Raw genomic sequence first — 17,694 nt, forward strand, 5'->3', positions numbered from 1 at the left:
TTTGGGGGGATGTCCACCTGGTCTCTTTCTCGAGGCTGCGAAGCTGTGACTCGGATCTTGTCGGTCGTCAGATACATTGTTTTGCGGTAAATAGTCAAGTATGGTAAACTCCATCTTTGAAAAGAACCCTCGAGTTCTCGGCTTGGGTAACTGTCCTTCTCTTTACCCCTGTGCCTCTGTCCGATAAGTCCTACCTTTTTGTGTTACTATGCTGAGCTAGACTAGCTTACATGCAAAGGAGGACGGTAGGAGTGGACCAGAGCTGCCAGAGAGCCAGAGAGAGTTCAAGGGGAGCGCTACGACGGTCTGCAAATGTATATTCGCGATGCAGCTGGTAGACGAGGCATATTGGATCTAAGAGATATCTGCTCTTACTCGTTACTCGGTAGATTGAGAACAGAGGTGATCATCACCAGTGTCCATGTTTAGTTTAACAGCCTCAAGTCGACGTTGACCTCACTCACACCAGAAAAGTTATGCGGGGAAAAAGGAGGTTTGCAAATGTCTTGATTCATCATCTTCTGAGAAATATCTCGGCCGCGCCCCTCTGGGTTGACAGCAGCAGCCAGCGAAGACCATTCTGGCTGGGCACGACAAATAGCGTGACTGACTGACTACGAGCGAATGATCCAAAAAGGGGTGGTAAATATCAAATCACCTTGCGATCTTTGGTCTTTGCTTGCTGCCTGTGCCCACCACTCACGGCTTCAGAACCAGCCCGTCCTCCATCTCGGTGGCCTGCTTCAGCCCCTGCTGGGCCGCATCCGCAAAGTCCTTCAAGAACAGCCAGCGGGCCTTCTCGTTGAGCCGCTTGGCCTTCCAGTCGTTGAGGGAGCCGCGCGGGAAGAACTCGACCTCGGACTCCTTGTGCAGCAGGAAGGTGTCGTGGGCGATGATGACGAAGACGTTGTCGGCCGCGTCAAACTCCTCGAGGTACTTGATGGTCAGATTGGCGCGGTCCGTGTCGTGCGAAAAGTTCTTGGTCAGCCGGTACACCTCCTGGTCGGGCTTCTTGTGCGCGAACACGTCGCAGAAGGCGGCGCCGCTGCCCGGGCACAGGCCCACGCGCGCCCGGACCGTGCTGCGGTTCCACCACGACGAGAGGTCGAGGTCGATCTTCTTCGGTAGCGGGAGGTACTCGGTCGGCCGGTACTCGCCGCCGTGGTGGCATGCGTCGCCGCCCATGAAGACGAAGCTGTCGGGCGTCACGCGCGCGAGCCCGCACACGTGTCCGACCGCGTGGCCCGGCGCGTCGACAATGTAGAAGGACCCGTCGCCGAAATAGTCCAGCGCCCGGAAGTTGCCCACCTTCAGGTCGCCCGCGGCCGAGAAGTCGACCTCCACCAGCTCCCGCCCTTGCCAGTCTGTCTCGAGCACCTGGCTCTCCGGGTTGACGGGGTAGCCCGGGACGAGAGCGTCGCGGAACCCGGGTCCGACAATGAGTTTTGTCGAGGATGGGAACGTGCTCGGGTCGCCCGTGTGGTCGTAGTGCCAGTGGCTCCAAATGATGCCCTCGATGGACTTGAGATCGACGCCCTCTTCGGTGAGGATGTCGGCCACATTCTTCTCCACCTCCAACCCCCACTTGTGGTCGATGATGGTGTTGGCGATGCGCGGCGCCAGGTTCTTCCAGTCCTTGCGCGTGCCCAGGTCGAACAGGAGCTTGCGGTTCAGCGGGCCGTGCTCGATCAAAAAGCTGTACGACGGGCACGAGAGCTTGTCGTGGCCAGGGATGTGAGGGCCGAACAGGAGGCCGATTGGCACCTCGATCAGCGACGTCGAGTCGATGATCTTGACAGACACGGTCGACGACGAGGGTGGGATGTTGAGCGCTGGGGGGGTCTTGGGCGGGACCAAGTACTGGCTCGCGTCTTGGGAAGCCATCTCTTCAATCTCTGGGGGGTGATGAGGCAACAGTTCTTTGTCAGCTTAACAGGGCAATTCTAGTGACTATGTTTGTGTCCTGGTAGGGTGCCAGACAAGCAGGGAACAAGGAGGGAAGACTATTTAATAAGCTAATCGCTGACGAGAAAAACGATTCGAGGTCCGTATGTCATATGGCGTTTACCGATGTCACTCGCTCCATAATTTATGAATCTCTACGATCTATTATACATTATCCCTCGTTACCGTTTTACCAAAGAAGTAGTAGGAGGGTGGTGCATTTTCGGCACAAGAAAGGCGCATCTCCTCCCCTTGTCACCTCGGGAAAGAGGCGAAACCCCTCGACTCCAGATCCCCCCCGCACGCATCGCACTCGGTGTTTGTTCTCCCTTTTCCCCCACTTGTGCCTATTGGACGATTTAATCTGTTGGATGGGTGGTGATTGGAGATGCAAGGGGAAAGGTAATGAGATAACCAGTGATGATGGGTGATAACCCTCCGGGTTCTGGGAGTCACGGGACTAGCTGGGAAATAGTATACCAAAGACTGATATGTGTGGTATATCGTTATGGCTGGTGTATTGACAGGGCGTAGTGACGATGAGATGTAACGTCGGGAACAGACCCGGGTGTTTTTATTTGTTTGACCACCGACCCAAACATAGAATACTTTTTATACAAAGAACCCCATGAACCCCAACTGCGGCCATCAATCGGCGCCAGACAGACCATGATCGGGGTTAGTTGTCCGAAGAATAAGCTTGGAGCCCGTCGAGAACCGGCTTGAGCCTCGTGATCATCCCGTCGAGATTATTCGACAAGACATTACATGTTGCTACAACACTGGTTAGCAAGTATCCTCGTCAGGAGATCGAACACATCTCCTTTTGGGTAAACACTTACCAGGCCAGACCCAGCGCTCGCGGATCATGTCCCGGTAGATCATGATGGGGAGCAGCTCCCTCGGAATCGGCTTTTCGTACTTGTATTCGCTCTCCGCCACGATCTCGTCCATCATGGTCGTGATGACGAGCTCTTCCGGTCCTGGAATCTCCATGAGGCGCCGTCCCAGAAGATACCAGCACATTAGGAGACCTAAGAGTCCCCACCGTCAATTACACTTCTCGCAGTAGTCCGCAAGGGGACTTTTGAGACTTACTGCCTTCATACGCTGCGAGCGGGGCATAACAGGGATAGTTTAAGCACGATGTCTTCAGCAGGTAGCCCAATCCCAAGCGAACGCGCACTAGCAGGCAACGGCACGCGCGGACGATTGCTTTCATGAGGTCGGGAGGGTTATCGAGCTGATACAGCTTGGCGATCCGACTCCGAGATACCTGGTCGACAGGCAGGAGAGCGAGTGCCTTCATCTCGTTCATCTGCGCGTTCGCATACAGACGATAGTACGCCGCATTGAGGACGACCAGTGCGTTGGCCATCAATGGGCCCTGTGGCGCGTCCGGGACCGTGGTACAGTGTGGATGCGTTCTCCACGCCTCCTCCCACGTATGCAGTGCCAGGCGGAGCGAGTCCTCATCTGCCACGACCGTCCCAGTAGCATTGCCCAGGCGAAGTGTGGAGATGTGCGAAAGGATGACGCTGATCAGGGTCAATAGGCCAAATGGACTGATTGTGTTGTCGAGTGGAGCGCCCGAGAGAAGCTGTCGAAAGCATACCACCGAGGAAATTGTGACTCGGGTCGAATTCTGCCAACTGAGTCCGCCCGCTGTCCACAGTTCCTCGGAACAGGGCAGCGACCCCTCCAACTCGGTGTTGGAGCTCCTCAGTACCGCATTATCCTCGTTACAGAGCAGGACTGCTCGGAGGACAGTGGTCCAGGACACGCATCTGGGCCAGTGGTTTAGCGAGCGAATTGCAAACGGACCTGATGAAAGCCCAACCACGGGACATGCACGATTGCTCACCTAATCATGCTCTCACGGAATACCCATCCTGTCCAGTCATTTGCAGAGACTTTTGTCGCTTCGACAGAAGCTTCTCGGCAAAGCTAGGGAGGGTTAGCTGGTCCATCTCAGACTTCAACAGCCTAGTTGGCAAAAACATACCACGTGAAGCCTTGTAAAAGACAATCTTGCCTGTCGTTGGATCCGATCATCACCTCCATAGAGTCCGTACTGGCAGGTAAGGAGCCTCGTTTGTAACTCCCATAGCTGGAAACCCGAGTCTCTCTGTCCAGCGATGACTAAATCTTCGTTCTGTGACGCAGTCCATGTCAGACCTTGACCGTGATACTCTTCATTGTATCTGGAAAACCCTGGTGGCTCAAACGTCCGTTGATCACATACCTCGCTCAACAGCTTCAGAACGGCGTAATATAGCCTAATACTAATCTCTTGCTCATTCAGGTAGACCGCTCCGCACGCCATGACAGCGAGCAAGAGAGGTGCTAAAGGCACGCAGGGTTAGTGCTGAGGGTCAAGGCCACCAAGTCGAAATTTGCATAGGCACATTTACCTACCTTGAATCGTGCCGATCGAGAACGTTGGTGCATGGATAATAGGGCAGTGCGGCGCGAAGTGTTTGAAGAATCCTCTGACGAGCCTAATGACCATATAATTTGTGGGAAACACAAAGTCGCAGAGTCGATTTTCCACGTCGAACAGCTGCAAGTTGACTTTGGCTTGCTCGATTTCCGACGGGATCAGCCCCAGAAACAAACCCGAAGACTGATATTCTCCATTGTCTGGATCGGTGTGTCTTGCTGCGACATTCCTGCCCACATCTTCTGACCACGGGAGAGCATAGAACGGCTCGTCCCACGGCCACTGCACAAAAGCGTCGTCAAGAAGCGGGAAGTCCATCTGAGCGCGAGGAATCACCTCTACATTCGCGGGGGGGGCTTGCACACGGTCCAGGGTGGGAACTTTCCATCCTCGATCTAGACCCAGCTCGAAGGTGCTGGGGTTGGTGGCGACCCCGCCAGTCTGTGCGTTCAGCAGGGTCGACAATGATGGCAGAACTTCTGGGATGACCTGCCCATTCGCTAGGCTGGTCGTTTCTCCGCCGTTGGTGTTGTCTGGCTGATGTCCCTGTACAGCCTGACTGTTGAGATCGTAGCTAGAATCATCAGACGATGTGTCCTGGTTCATACAAGATAGCTGTCCGTCCTGCGAGGAGGCTGGCTTTCCGGCCCCACGATGAAGGACTCTCATGTGCCTGGAGATAACATCCTTGCGTGCAGACGTGAGCCCGCATATCGGGCAAGCATGTGGTCTCTGCCAACGATCTGCGTGGATACCAAGTCAATTGGTCAGCTCGGCAACTGGCGACTACTGCCATGCTATCGTTGATGATGGCGTGGAAAGGGACTTTGCTTACGACCGAGCTCATGGCGGCGACAGTGCTCCTTGCGCGTAAATGATTCGCCACAGACGTTGCAGAGATAGCGACGTTCTTTCTGGCTTCTCGTCACCCCATTCCGTCGCGGCTTGAAAAATCTCAGTTCTTCAGCCAGTGGGGTCCAAGCAGTGGGAAAGGCCGATACAGTTCCTGCGGCCATAATAATTGATTATGATTATTTTTTTTTTCTGTCCCCAGGTAGCTTGCTTTGAGTGGAGTGAAACAATGGGGAATTGATAACATCAAATGCTCTGAGCGGAGGAGGAGGAAGACAAGCTGCTTGCCTCGGGTTTCGGGGACACATCGCAAGGGGCGCCTCCCTGAAGGTGAGAGCTGGGGGATTCCAGCAACGAGAGGAGCTGATCAGGCGCCGTGCATTTACTGGCGTAAATGGCCCAGTCTATATTGGGGTAGTCATCAGACTTGTACCGAGTACGGAGTCCCCAAGTAGTTGGTATTGGCCCCTCCGTAGTCCCTTGGTGGTCCCTTATGGCCCGTTTTTTTGCGGGGGAAAACCAGGATCCTGGAGGTTGCCGAGTGGGGGAAATGGATAATTTCACAAGCACGAGATGAGTGGCATTTGTGAAGGTTTGTCGGCAGGACATCGCATGGTCGCCCCTCTCCGATCGGTGCTGTTGCTATCTCGGTCCTGCTGCTTGGGGTCACGACGAGGAGAAACTCTCTGATGCTCGACCTATCCCCACCAAGATCCATGGGGATGAGGAGCAGACCGAGAACAGTCGGTTAAGACGAGGAGGGGTTGTGTTGTTGATTCGCAGTTCCAGTACATATTACTAGAAGGATTCTCCCTGCGAAGGCCTAGCCATCCATAAACTGTGTCGCTTGTGAGCCTGAAGTGCGTGGATATCAGAAGTCCCTTGTACCGCGCATAATATAGCACCTCCCAGCTCTTAAGTGTCTTTATTCCCGTGCAAGATGCCTGGCCGACTTGAAGGTAAGGTGGCGATTGTCACCGGTGGTGGGAGCGGGTTCGGAAAGGCCATTGCGACCAAATTTATCCATGAAGGCGCCAAAGTGCTCATTGCCGAAATGAACCCAGCAAGCGGTGAGGCTGTGGCTAAAGAACTGGGGTGCGCAGCCATCAAGGCCGACGTGACCAACCGCCAAGACTGGAAGAGTGTTTTGGACAAGTCGATTGAGTTGTACGGCGGCCCTGATATTGTGGTTAACAATGCTGGAACATGCTACTCGAACCAGGTAAGTTCTCCCTCAGTAAATGAACGATTGCATTCTGACCATGGTGACATCTAGCCATCCGAAGGCGTTCCCGATGACGAGTTCGATCTCGTTGTTGCTGTCAACTTCAAGTCGATTTATCTCTCCGTGGCGGTCATTATACCATGGATGAAGGAACATAAGAGTGGCGGCTCATTCATCAATATCGCATCCACGGGAGCCACGAGACCGAAACCACGATTGACATGGTACAACGGATCAAAGGCTGCTGTGTGCTGTGCTTCCAGGTCGCTGGCACAGGAATATGCCCCCAACAACATCCGATTCAATTCGATATGCCCGCAGTTTGCCAGCACAGGATTGTAAGAACCACAACTCGCAGCTATATTTCATCGTTGGCTAATACAAGCTCTTCACGCAGGTCGCACAAATTCCTCGGCAAGGAGAACACACCCGAGAATCGAGCCTATTTCGTATCTTTGATTCCTCTGGGAAGATTGACCGATGTTACCGACATTGCCAATGGTTGCTGCTACCTGGCCAGTGACGAGGCGAGCTACGTTACCGGCACCGAGTTGATTATTGACGGCGGTCGAAGTGCGTAAAGAGACTAGGGAGACTATAGCCATTACACTCGGTGATATACTGTATGTTGAGGGAGCAATAACACAACTACCGACAGAATGACATGTCTAGCGACGTACCTACACCCTTGCACGTAACCCGTGTAATTCCACCATCCTGGTATTGTGTATGATTTCCTCTGCATAGCAATAAATACCCACTGAAAAATTCACCGCTCAGAGCCATTTTCTGAGCGACTAATGGATACGGTCAATGCACGCACGAGGACCCTTTGGTCTACCGCTGACATGGCTCTCTGTGCTATCCTTACAAGGTACTAGTTCCCAATCCCCCATCGAAAAGACACACAACCAGGCTCACTTTACCCAGACTCAGTACTTGGAGAGGATCCGGCAAATTTCCGCTCCAGCCCCTTTGTCACTGGTGTCTTGTCTCCTCCTCTCCCCATCTTTTCCCCCTTCCCCACTCAATATCACCCCATGGCACAGGTTTGACAGGTATCCAGGACCCAGGACCTTGTACTCTGGACGGTGGGCTTCGTACGGTGTACGGACGAAAAAGAAGATTTCCTGCCATGCCGTGGCTCGAAGCTTGATTCTGGCCACGCAGCGCCCCTTCCGCCATGCCGAAGTTCGGGGCCTTGTCTGATACACCAAATTCGGTAATTGCATATGGGCTGATTATAGGAGTAGAAATATGCCTGGCTGACAGAGCCGTCGAGTCTTTGTTCCTATATCTCCTTCACGTTCCTGGCTTATCGGTGCCGTAACGTGGACCTGCACAAACACCTCCAAGATCTCGACCTTTGCTTCTATCCAGTAGTGTCATCTCACAGGCTATCATACCCAATTGACGCCGCACAAGTCTTCTTTCTGTCCAGAAAGATGGCGGCTGAAGAACGCAAAGGTTGGTTCAAGGACCAGATCAGACTTGTGAGCATTCTGGTAAGATAGACACTCCCAATCCAGCAGATGGCTCTAGTGACCTAACCGTCTATGCCGCCAGATCACAATCTTCATCTCTCTGGGCTCTTTCACATATGGCTACTGCAGCTCCATCATCGCCACCACCTTGGGCCAACCCGACTTTTTCAAGTACTTGCATCTCGACACTGAAGGCCCTGGCTTGTCTCACACAAATGCCATCACCGGCGCCATGAATGGTTTGTTCCAGGCTGGTGGCTTCCTCGGAGCCCTCTCCATTGGCCCTATCTGCGACTGGTGCTCACGACGAGGCGGCATTGGCATTTCAGCTGCAACCTGCTTGGTGGGCGGAGCTCTGCAATGTGGATCCGTCAACGTCGGCATGTTCTTGTTCGCTCGATTCTTGACAGGTAAGGCCATTCTAGTCTCCATGGGACCTATACAGTGGGCAAAATGCTGAGTATCGCAGGTATTGGAACTGGCATGATCGTCTGTGGAGTACCTCTGTATCAGAGCGAGGTCTCTCCCCCCCATACCCGTGGTGTCTTTGTCGGAGCGCACGGAGCTTTGCTCTGTACTGGCTACTCGGTGTCTGGCTGGGTCGGCTACGGCTGTTTCAAGTACTCTGGACAGTTCCAGTGGCGGTTCCCACTTGCTGTGCAGTGCTTTGCGCCCTTGATGCTACTATGCGGACTTTTTTTCATCCCAGAGAGCCCTCGTTGGTGTAAGTCGATCTGCCCACAAATGTGAACAGGAACCGCCATGCCTAACGCGTGTCACCCACAGTGGTCCTCCACGACAAACACGATCGCGCCTACAAGGTGATGGAGTGGCTGCACCGAGATCCTCGAGACCCAGAGGGCATCCTCGTCAAAGAGGAGTTCTATGCCCTGCTGAAACAACTGGAACTCGAAAAGCTCCGTGGCGCCGGAGGGTACAAGGAGCTCTTTACCGGGTGGCCCAACCGCAAGCGTCTATTGCTGGGCTTCTTCACCGTCTTTGGCGGTCAGTGCACTGCAACCATTGTCATCAACAACTACGGTGTGATTCTGTACACGGCCCTCGGATACGTGGCACCGACCACACTCGCCTTCACGGCCGGCTGGGTCACTGTTGGAGTTGGAGGGAACGCACTCTCAGCGCTGATTGTTGACCGCGTCGGACGTGTGAGGCTGTTAAGTGAGTTCGATTCCGCATTGGAGAAAAGGGAGATGGAAAGCTAACCAAGTATGTCTATCAACAGTCATCGGATTCTGCGGTTGTCTGATGGCGCTCATCGTCGAAATGGCCCTGCTGGCCACGTACAAGGGCACGACCAACAAGGCCGGGCTGGCGGCAGCCGTCGCGTTTCTATTCATCCACGTCGGGTTTTACAGCTCGTGCGTCGACGCCGTCACGTACATCTACTGCACCGAGATCTTCCCCAACCACCTGCGCGCGCGAGGGTCGTCCATCTCCGTTTCGGGCCTCTTCTTCGCCACCGTCATCTACACCTGCGCCGCGCCGACGGCGTTTGCCAACATCGGCTGGAAATACTATATCGTCTTCGCCATCACCACCGCCATGACCGCCGTGGCCTGCTACCTGTGGTGGCCCGAGACCAAGGGTCTGTCGCTTGAGGAGATCAACGCCCTGTTTGGCGAGGAAGTCGCCGTCGACGTGGGCCACATGACCAAGGAGGAGAGGGATGCTTTGGACGAGAAGATCTTTGCCCAGACCCAGGAGATTGAGGGCATCGTCAATCAGCCGGTGCCGGAGCACGCAAAGGCTTGATCTCTGTGAAAAGCCTTGTCTGCTCCGTCCTCCCTATCCTACAACGTATACCCGACTTTCAACATCCAGGATATTTGATCAGGCGAATAGATGAATGGCAGCTAGACTAGACTTTCTAGAGATACAGGGAGATTCAAATGGCACGGACTAGATTTGGACAAGAGAGAACCCCCCTTTTTGTTTTGAAAGATGACTATCAGATGGCCCTGTTGATAGTGTTCTTCATTAGAATAAAAAAGAGGACGAGGTAAAACAGGAAGGAGTTCAGTCCTTGTTTTTCCTAGATCTTCTTGGTCTTCACTGTTACGCAACAGAGACAGATGTTTTAGATTCCGTGGAGAATAAATAGTAGATAATACTTATACGTACCCAAAGCGGGCTGGGTAGCTGGATTCTCATCCTCTCAGTCAGAAAGCGAGGAAGGGAGTATCTATCTCCTCATCACATAACATGACAACACCCATCGCGCATTTTCTGAGGTTCACGGTACATTCATTACAGGAATATCATAGTATGTATACCTGGATACCTAGATTTGCAGATGTATAAGACAAATAACACCCATTTCCAGATCAACTCATCTCGAGTCAAGTCAACTCACATCCTCAATCCTGTACTACCACTCTCAGGTCTTCAACGGCGGCACCTCAATCCTCAACAACGGCGCGTGCTGCTGCGTGCCGAACGTGTCCCTTTCGCCCACGCTGCCCTGCAACTGATTTGCCGGTCGCTTGAACGTGCACTTCCACCCGAGCGCGGGCTCGAAGAACATACAGGTCAGAATGTCGTCGTCGCTGGCCAGGTGGTAGAGATTCCTCATGACGTCCTTGTTGAGGACGGCGCTGTCGCGCACGTGCTTCCAGATGGTGGGGTCGTCGAAGAGGATGTCGAGCGTGATTTCGTAGGGGCCCGAGTTCTTGGAGCGCACGACGGCGGCGAGGTCGGCGATACGGGTCGGTTGCGAGAGATCTGGGAGGGTGTGTTTCGCGGGGGCTGCAGAGTGGATGGTTAGTATGGGGTTTTCATAGTTTCCTGGGATAAACTCCTTTTCTTTTCGGGTCTTGGAGCTGAACTTACCTGCGCTTACAGGAGTGGCTGCGTCTCCAGCCTGTCGAACCGGCCGTTCAGACCGTACCAGCTTCGACCGCGATGCGTCCGAGCTGCCAATCACAAACGACTCGATCGGGAAGAAACTGAGCGGGTCCTCAACGTCCATCAGATGGTACACGCTAAACTTGTACACCGGTCCCACGGACTGCTCCAACGGCGTCAGCGGCGAGGCGAAGTTGCCCGCGGTGGCCAGTTGGCCGGGGTATTCGCCGTGGAGGATCATGACCCTGGCGTATCCCGCGACTGCGTCGGCTTCGTTCTGGGTCGTGGCGATGACTTCGCCCAGAACACCGATTTCATGGGGCACCGCGGTGGTGGCATCGGGATCGAGCGGGCCCATGACAGCGTTCTTCCCGTAGATGTGGAATATCAATTGCGGACCATTCGCTTCTCCGAGTGTCGGGAACGCCGCTTTTGTCCTCGGCCGCACCGTGTGTTCGAGAAAGTCGTCGATGCCCCGGATGAGGATGGGGTCGCGAATGCCTCCGATAAAGGCGGAACGGAAACCGACTTGTGTAGCCCCTTCGAGTTTGATCTGGTATGTCGGCGTAGGCACAAACTCAGCCCCTTGGATGTGGATAGACCGGCCGTCCGTCTGTGGCTCAAACTGTACCTTGTCCAGATGTAAAACGCCACCCGGGCCAGGGAGCCTGTCTGGACGGGTTTTCTCGTACATGGTGTGTGCTGCCACAGAGCGGGGGATACATCGCTGACCCGGTGTGATAGGCGTCAACTGAAAACTGTCCTGGTACATGGTCGCCAGGATAGAGCGGCCCTTGGGCACCGCGCACTGTCCACCACACTCAACGATCTTCCCCATGTGCCACGCCGGGTCGCGCTGGACGCCGCGGTGCATACTGAATGCTGCAAAGGGCGCGGGATCGTATGATCGCCCAGAGATGACAATATCCACGTCCGGGTCCTCTAGTGCTTTCATAAAAGGTTCAGCGCCCATCTGTGCGACGATGGCCACGGCGTCCGACACATCTTCCTCCTTCAGCGCGGGACCTGGGCCGCAGGGTGTGATGGCGCCCGCTCGTAGCTGGCTCAGTATTACCTCGCGGTCGTTCTTGAACTTGATGGTCGCCACCTTGAATCGGTAGCCCTTGCGCTCGCTGATCTCGCGCACGATGTTGACCAGGATGTCCACCTGCTCATTCGTGCCCGCGCCACCGGCGGAGCTGACGAGCAATTTAATGCCAAAGTCGAAGCAGGCCTCGAGAATCGGGGTGAGGTCGTGTGCAAAGGCTTGTTTACTGACAATCGTCCGGCCGCTACCCAGCATGTACGGGCCTGGGTCGGTGGAGCCGCTGTCTGCAATGATGGCGTCGGGACGGGTGTTTTCGTCCAAGACGGTGGTCCAGAAGTCGACGACATCATAGCCGTAGCCCAGCATGGGCGTAGGCGCGAAGATTTTGACGGGATAGTTTTTGGCAATCATGGCTGCTGATGTCTGTATCCCCTCTCTTACACAGCATGAATTCACATTTGTTCCTTCGTTCAAGTTCTGTCAGGGTCGAATTAAGGCCTGATCCGGGGGACCGAGATCACCTGTCGCTTGGGGAGTATCGTATTCGACTCCGCTGTCGGAGTGGTTGGATGGTGTTGTCGAGGAGAGTCTCTGGATCTGGGGGATTCGAGATCGGACAAATTCAGCCTCGTGGAGCCCGACACCGGGCGAGGCTGTGACCCTGACGTCCCTCATTGTTGGCATCAGTCGGCGCAGCTTCGGAGGCGGTTTTCTTCTTCTCCTTCACGATCTCCAAAAGGCCTCTCTGTCTCTGTCTCTCTGATAGCAAGCTTTCACTATTCCCCCACTGAGACTCTCTCCACGTTGCTTGCATCTCTTACAGTTGTCCTCACTTACCATCTTCCCCACTGGACTTGTTTCCCACTGGGACGAACTCAACCCGTATCGACCCCGGAATTCCTACCCCGGATTTCATCTTCCGTTCTGCACATGTTTGTGCGTGTATGCGTACCCTGGGCAAAGAGCTGGGAACATGTGACGATGACTTTTTTGCGGTCCACGGCTAGACAGCCCGGAAGACTGGGTTGAGTGGATGATACCCCTCCAAGGGTGGCCCGGGAGGACCTTGGGCGAGGTGTCTGTCTCTACAATGCGCACAGGTGCCTACAGATGTTCGGTGGGGTTTTGGGAATGCACAGTTCAAGGCACTTCTCGTCTCCAGACCCTGACTGATTGACTGATTGTCCTGCCCTTTGGCTTTTTTGTTTATAGAGAAGAAGAGGAAACAAATACTCGTTTCCCTTGAACCGATATCGTCTCCTTACCCTGTGTCGCACTGGTCCTTTTATCTTCTCGTTATCGCTATCAAGTCACTTGTTACCACCTTCTTCCGTCAAACATGGGTTCTCTCGGCTCCTTCCAGCAGACCAAGTCGCTGGCCGACGTAAAAAACAAGAAACTACTACACTACAAGGGCTTCATTGACGGACAATGGGCCGATGCCGCCTCTGGGAAAACATTCGATTTGATCGATCCAGGCACAGGTAAACGCACTACTTACCTTGACAGCCTCCGTTTCCTTTGGTTTTACGCGCGCGATAGCAGAACATGGCAGACCTAACAGCTTGTGTGATTTCAAGGCGAGAAACTGGCCACATTCCCTGAAATGGGCGCGGCGGATGTCGCTCGAGCGATCGACAGCGCCTCCAAAACCTTTGTCACCTGGAAAAACACGTCGGGCCGCGACCGCGCGCGCATGCTGAGAAAGTGGAATGACCTGTGCCTGGAAAACACCGAGGACTTTGCCTTGATCATCACCCTGGAGACGGGCAAGCCGCTGTACGAGGCGAGGGCCGAAGTCATTTACGCGTGCAGCTTTCTCGAGTGGTTTGCCGGCGAGGCTGAGAGGTGCGATATGGATCCCCACGGAGCATGTTTCGCATCAATAAATCTATAATGCGGGTTGTGCTGACAGTTTGGGATCACCATTAGGACGCACGGTGAAAACATCCTTACCGCCAACAGGAAACAGCGACTCGTCACGATGAAGCAGCCCATTGGAGTGGTCGGTTGTCTGATGCCGTGGAACTACCCCATGGCCATGATTACCCGCAAAGCCAGCGCGGCCATCGCTGCCGGATGCACCACCATCTGGAAACCTGCAGGCGAGACACCTCTCTCCGCTGGCGCCATGGCCGTCCTTGCCATGGAGGCCGGCATCCCAGCCGGAGTGATCCAGATCATCACCAGCTTGACCACCGTCGCGGAGGTGGGCAAGGAGATTTGCACAAACAAGCTGGTGAAGAAGGTCAGCTTTACGGGCAGCACGAGAGTGGGGAGGTTGTTGATGGAGCAGTGCGCGCCGACCGTGAAGAAGCTGAGCTTGGAGCTTGGGGGCAACAGTCCCTTTATTGTGTTTGACGATGCTGATGTCGATGTTGCCGTCGAGGCTGCCGTTATGGGTCAGCAGCACCTGCACCTTGTCCGTCATTTTCTATTCAGAAATGCTAATTTCCCGGGACAGCCAAGTTCAGAAACACCGGCCAGACGTGCGTCGCTGCCAATCGGATCTTTGTGCAAGACGGCATCTATGACAGGTTTGCCAAAGCCTTGTCCAACACCATCTCGACTTTCAAGATCGGCCCGGGCACCCAGGTACCACAGCCTTGCCATGGTCTTTAAGGTGAAACCAGGTATACTGATGAGGATTCTAGGATGGTGTCTTTGTCGGACCCTTAACTCACGAGAACGTACTGTCAAAAGTGCTGACTCACATTGAAGGTCTGATCTCATGACATAAGCACATGGTGACTATCAGAATGATGCTGATCTTGATTTTGTAGAGGCCAAAAACAACGGGGGCAAGATCATCCTGGGCGGGAACCGAGTGGAGGGAACAAAGGGATACTATGTCCAACCGACCATTATTGCAGGTCAGTCTCTCCATTGATACTGGGAGTAAACCTTCTAGCCCCTGGTCGAGATACTAACTAGACTGCCACTGCGAATAGATATGCCCCGCGGCACCATCACCGAGCGGGACGAAGTCTTCGGCCCCGTCATCCCCCTATACCGCTTCCATACCGAGGAGGAAGTCATCGAACTGGCTAACAACGTCGACGTCGGGCTCGGCGCCTTTGTCATGACGTCCAGCATGCCCCGACAATGGCGCGTGACTGAGGCTCTCGAGGCAAGTTGTTTCTTCCCCTGCCTCTATTAAGACGACTTCATTCTTTCCCCTCGTTGGATACTCTGCTGACGGCATATGACCTTTTGTCTCTGTGTGTGTACAGGTCGGTGTCGTCGGCGTAAACATTGGCCTCCTCTCAGCCGCAGAAAATCCCTTTGGAGGCGTGAAGCAGTCCGGTTTCGGTAGGGAGGGTGGACGTCAAGGGATTGACGAGTACCTCGTTCTCAAGAGCATGTTTTTAAATGTTGCGAGTGGTTGAAGTTGAGTCTCAGGAGAGAGAATGGAGTGCCTAGAGCAGGCGATATACCTACATACCTACCTAGGTACCGAAGTATCTGTCACAAGTTCCTGTAGATATTTCTGACAGAGCACAATATATGAGGTGTTTGAGAATTTTATACCTTGTTGGTTGGGCGTTATCGTTTCTCTACGGGGTAATGTAGGTAATGTAGGGTGCTTCTCGATACCAAGAGAAATGCTAAGGTGCTGAGTGCCCATGAGAAGAGAAAATGATCTGTGCAACTGAGCATATATCTCTTCGCCATACACACTTTCTGACTGCGGGGACTTTACTTCTGAAGGCTGGAACCCAAAAGGCAGCACATGGCAATATCAAACATAATCTTTCAATTTTACGTCTCTATATTCTCTCTACTCAAAACCCCCCTTTCAAAGTAGCCCCTCCAGCGGCGGCATCAAACTCTGCGGCCTCGTTGATCCCGACGACCCTAAAAATATCGTAGATACCCCCGGCCTTGTCCTCCCTCTCCGTGACAAAGCCCGTGTCTCGCAGCTCGGTCATGGCGCGGCGGGTCGAGTTGTACACCTCGGTCAGCGACAGGATGGACCAGATGACGATTTTGAAGCCGATCTCCTTGGCCTCGGCGGCGGTAATGGCCGGGGTGACGCCGCCGTGGACGATGTTGAGCAGGCACGGGATCGGGTGGAGGGCCTTGACGGCGGCGCGGGCCTGTTCTTTCGAGACGAGGCCCTCGAAGAAGGCGACGTCGGCGCCGGCCTCGTGCGCGGCCTTGAGGCGGCGGATCGCCTCGTCAAATCCCAAAGACTGCAGCGAGTCGGTGCGCGCGATGATGACCAGGTCGCGGCCCGAGGCTTCGCGGGCCATGCTCGCGGCGCGGATGCGCGTCAGGTACGTCTCTAGGGACACCAGCTCCTTGTTGCGCAGGTGGCCGCAGCGCTTGATGAAGGCCTGGTCCTCGATGTGCAGCGCGGCGACGTTGCCCTCGATGTACGTCTTGGCCGTGCGGGCCGCCGACAGCGACGAGCCGAAGCCCGTGTCGGCGTCGGCGATGACGGGCACCCTCCAGTCCAACCCGGCGATCATGCTGGCATTGGCCGCCATCTCGACCATGTTGATAATGCCCAAGTCCGGCGAGCCCGTGCGCGATGCCGCCGTGCCCGCGCCCGTCATGTACAGCGCGTCGAAACCAATGTCCAGGGCGATGCGGGCGGTGTAGCCGTCGAAGACGCCGGGGCAGATGACGATCTTGTCCGGGTCGTTGATCATTTCGCGGAGGATGGTGGCGGCCTGTCGAAATGGCTTTTTGCCGTCGCCACTCTGCCTTGTCGTCCAGGCCATGGTTGGCGTCGAGCGTGTGAATAGGTTTTACAGAGAAGAGAAGGTATACGGGAATGTCCAGACCAGCCAGTCCTCAGAGGCTCAGAAGCATTCAATTCTCGTTCCAAAGACTTGTATCACGAGCGTTCAGCACGACACATGACACGACGCGATCGATACACGCAATACGAGTTCCCTCCAGTCCTCTATCTACAATAAAGAGTAGTCGACCAGGTGACCCTGTGCGCGACTGATTTTATGCAACCTGTATCCAACTACTCGGTTCTCCATCTCCTCCTCTTAACTCTGTATTTTTGTACAACGAACCGTGATTCGCAAATGCAAATCGCAAACGGCAAACCGTAAACGCCAGAATAAGCGACTTTGTAAACAACCCTCATTCCTGCTCTCACTCCCCTCATCCCCACTGAGTGGGAAAAGGAGGAGTCGAGTGGGGGAAAAAAGACGACGGGCACAACGGCCAATACCGTGGCTTGCAGATCCTAGATCCCGGCATAAGCGAGGCGCGAAGCTAGGATGCGCTTGAAAAAAACCCCCCTTCCGATACTGGCGCAGATCGACAGAGGAGCGATCGGATGGTGCGAAGACGGATGGACCCTTGCGATTTCGGGGGTTGGGGCTCCTTGGGGGCCGCTATTGAAAGGGCCGATCGGAGGTTGAAAGCCAAGTGGCACGATGGGTTTTGCACGATTTGACGGTGGCATGCACGACATGATCGACAAGGTACTAGTTACTGGAGAAGCTTTTGACGGACTTCCAAGGAGTCGTTCTGGGTGAATTGGTGTTCTTCCCCAGACTCTCCCATCCCGGAAAGATAGTATACCATCCAATGCCCTTATCTGGTTTTCTTTCCTGCTTCGGCAACAAAGCACCAGCGTTGCTAGGATTCGACTCCTGCAACTCCGACTCCCACTCCTTAACCCCCAGGAGTTGGGATTCGACTCCTGGAGTCGACTCCTAGGCAGCGTTAGCTCCTAATTGGTTGGAATTAGGTTATTCCGTTCCGGAATGACCTAGGCTCAAGAGAGCCACAAGGCTGAACAGAGCCATGGAGGGTAGGGTACTCTGGGGTGCTCCCAAGGCTGAACAGAGCCATGGAGGGT

The 17,694-nt window shown here is 54.5% G+C and overlaps 7 protein-coding genes across 7 annotated transcripts; 3 read left to right on the plus strand and 4 right to left on the minus strand.

The window, feature by feature from the left end:
* Positions 1–699: 699 nt before the first annotated feature.
* Z517_00192 (uncharacterized protein) lies at positions 700–1,884 on the minus strand (the record flags this gene model as incomplete). The annotated part of the gene is made up of 1 exon (XM_013433158.1): positions 700–1,884. The coding sequence occupies one exon, from the start codon at positions 1,882–1,884 to the stop codon at positions 700–702; it is 1,185 nt and encodes a 394-aa protein (XP_013288612.1).
* A 739-nt stretch (positions 1,885–2,623) lies between these two features.
* Z517_00193 (uncharacterized protein) lies at positions 2,624–4,993 on the minus strand (the record flags this gene model as incomplete). The annotated part of the gene is made up of 7 exons (XM_013433159.1): positions 2,624–2,718; positions 2,787–2,978; positions 3,043–3,731; positions 3,809–3,891; positions 3,953–4,135; positions 4,211–4,290; positions 4,363–4,993. 7 exons carry the CDS (start codon positions 4,991–4,993, stop codon positions 2,624–2,626), a joined length of 1,953 nt encoding a protein of 650 aa, XP_013288613.1.
* Positions 4,994–6,179: 1,186 nt separating this feature from the next.
* Z517_00194 (uncharacterized protein) lies at positions 6,180–7,045 on the plus strand (the record flags this gene model as incomplete). Its single annotated transcript, XM_013433160.1, has 3 exons — positions 6,180–6,461; positions 6,516–6,802; positions 6,862–7,045. 3 exons carry the CDS (start codon positions 6,180–6,182, stop codon positions 7,043–7,045), a joined length of 753 nt encoding a protein of 250 aa, XP_013288614.1.
* Positions 7,046–7,909: 864 nt separating this feature from the next.
* Positions 7,910–9,721, plus strand: Z517_00195 (uncharacterized protein; the record flags this gene model as incomplete). The annotated part of the gene is made up of 5 exons (XM_013433161.1): positions 7,910–7,969; positions 8,031–8,358; positions 8,418–8,672; positions 8,735–9,127; positions 9,192–9,721. 5 exons carry the CDS (start codon positions 7,910–7,912, stop codon positions 9,719–9,721), a joined length of 1,566 nt encoding a protein of 521 aa, XP_013288615.1.
* A 625-nt stretch (positions 9,722–10,346) lies between these two features.
* On the minus strand, positions 10,347–12,272 carry Z517_00196 (uncharacterized protein; the record flags this gene model as incomplete). Its single annotated transcript, XM_013433162.1, has 1 exon — positions 10,347–12,272. The coding sequence occupies one exon, from the start codon at positions 12,270–12,272 to the stop codon at positions 10,347–10,349; it is 1,926 nt and encodes a 641-aa protein (XP_013288616.1).
* A 928-nt stretch (positions 12,273–13,200) lies between these two features.
* Z517_00197 (uncharacterized protein) lies at positions 13,201–15,021 on the plus strand (the record flags this gene model as incomplete). Its single annotated transcript, XM_013433163.1, has 7 exons — positions 13,201–13,345; positions 13,442–13,709; positions 13,794–14,263; positions 14,326–14,456; positions 14,516–14,582; positions 14,645–14,734; positions 14,813–15,021. The coding sequence occupies 7 exons, from the start codon at positions 13,201–13,203 to the stop codon at positions 15,019–15,021; spliced, it is 1,380 nt and encodes a 459-aa protein (XP_013288617.1).
* Positions 15,022–15,646: 625 nt separating this feature from the next.
* Positions 15,647–16,591, minus strand: Z517_00198 (uncharacterized protein; the record flags this gene model as incomplete). Its single annotated transcript, XM_013433164.1, has 1 exon — positions 15,647–16,591. One exon carries the CDS (start codon positions 16,589–16,591, stop codon positions 15,647–15,649), a length of 945 nt encoding a protein of 314 aa, XP_013288618.1.
* Positions 16,592–17,694: the final 1,103 nt, after the last annotated feature.

Source organism: Fonsecaea pedrosoi, assembly GCF_000835455.1.
Source record: "Fonsecaea pedrosoi CBS 271.37 unplaced genomic scaffold supercont1.1, whole genome shotgun sequence".
In the NCBI taxonomy this organism is placed as follows: domain Eukaryota; kingdom Fungi; phylum Ascomycota; class Eurotiomycetes; order Chaetothyriales; family Herpotrichiellaceae; genus Fonsecaea; species Fonsecaea pedrosoi.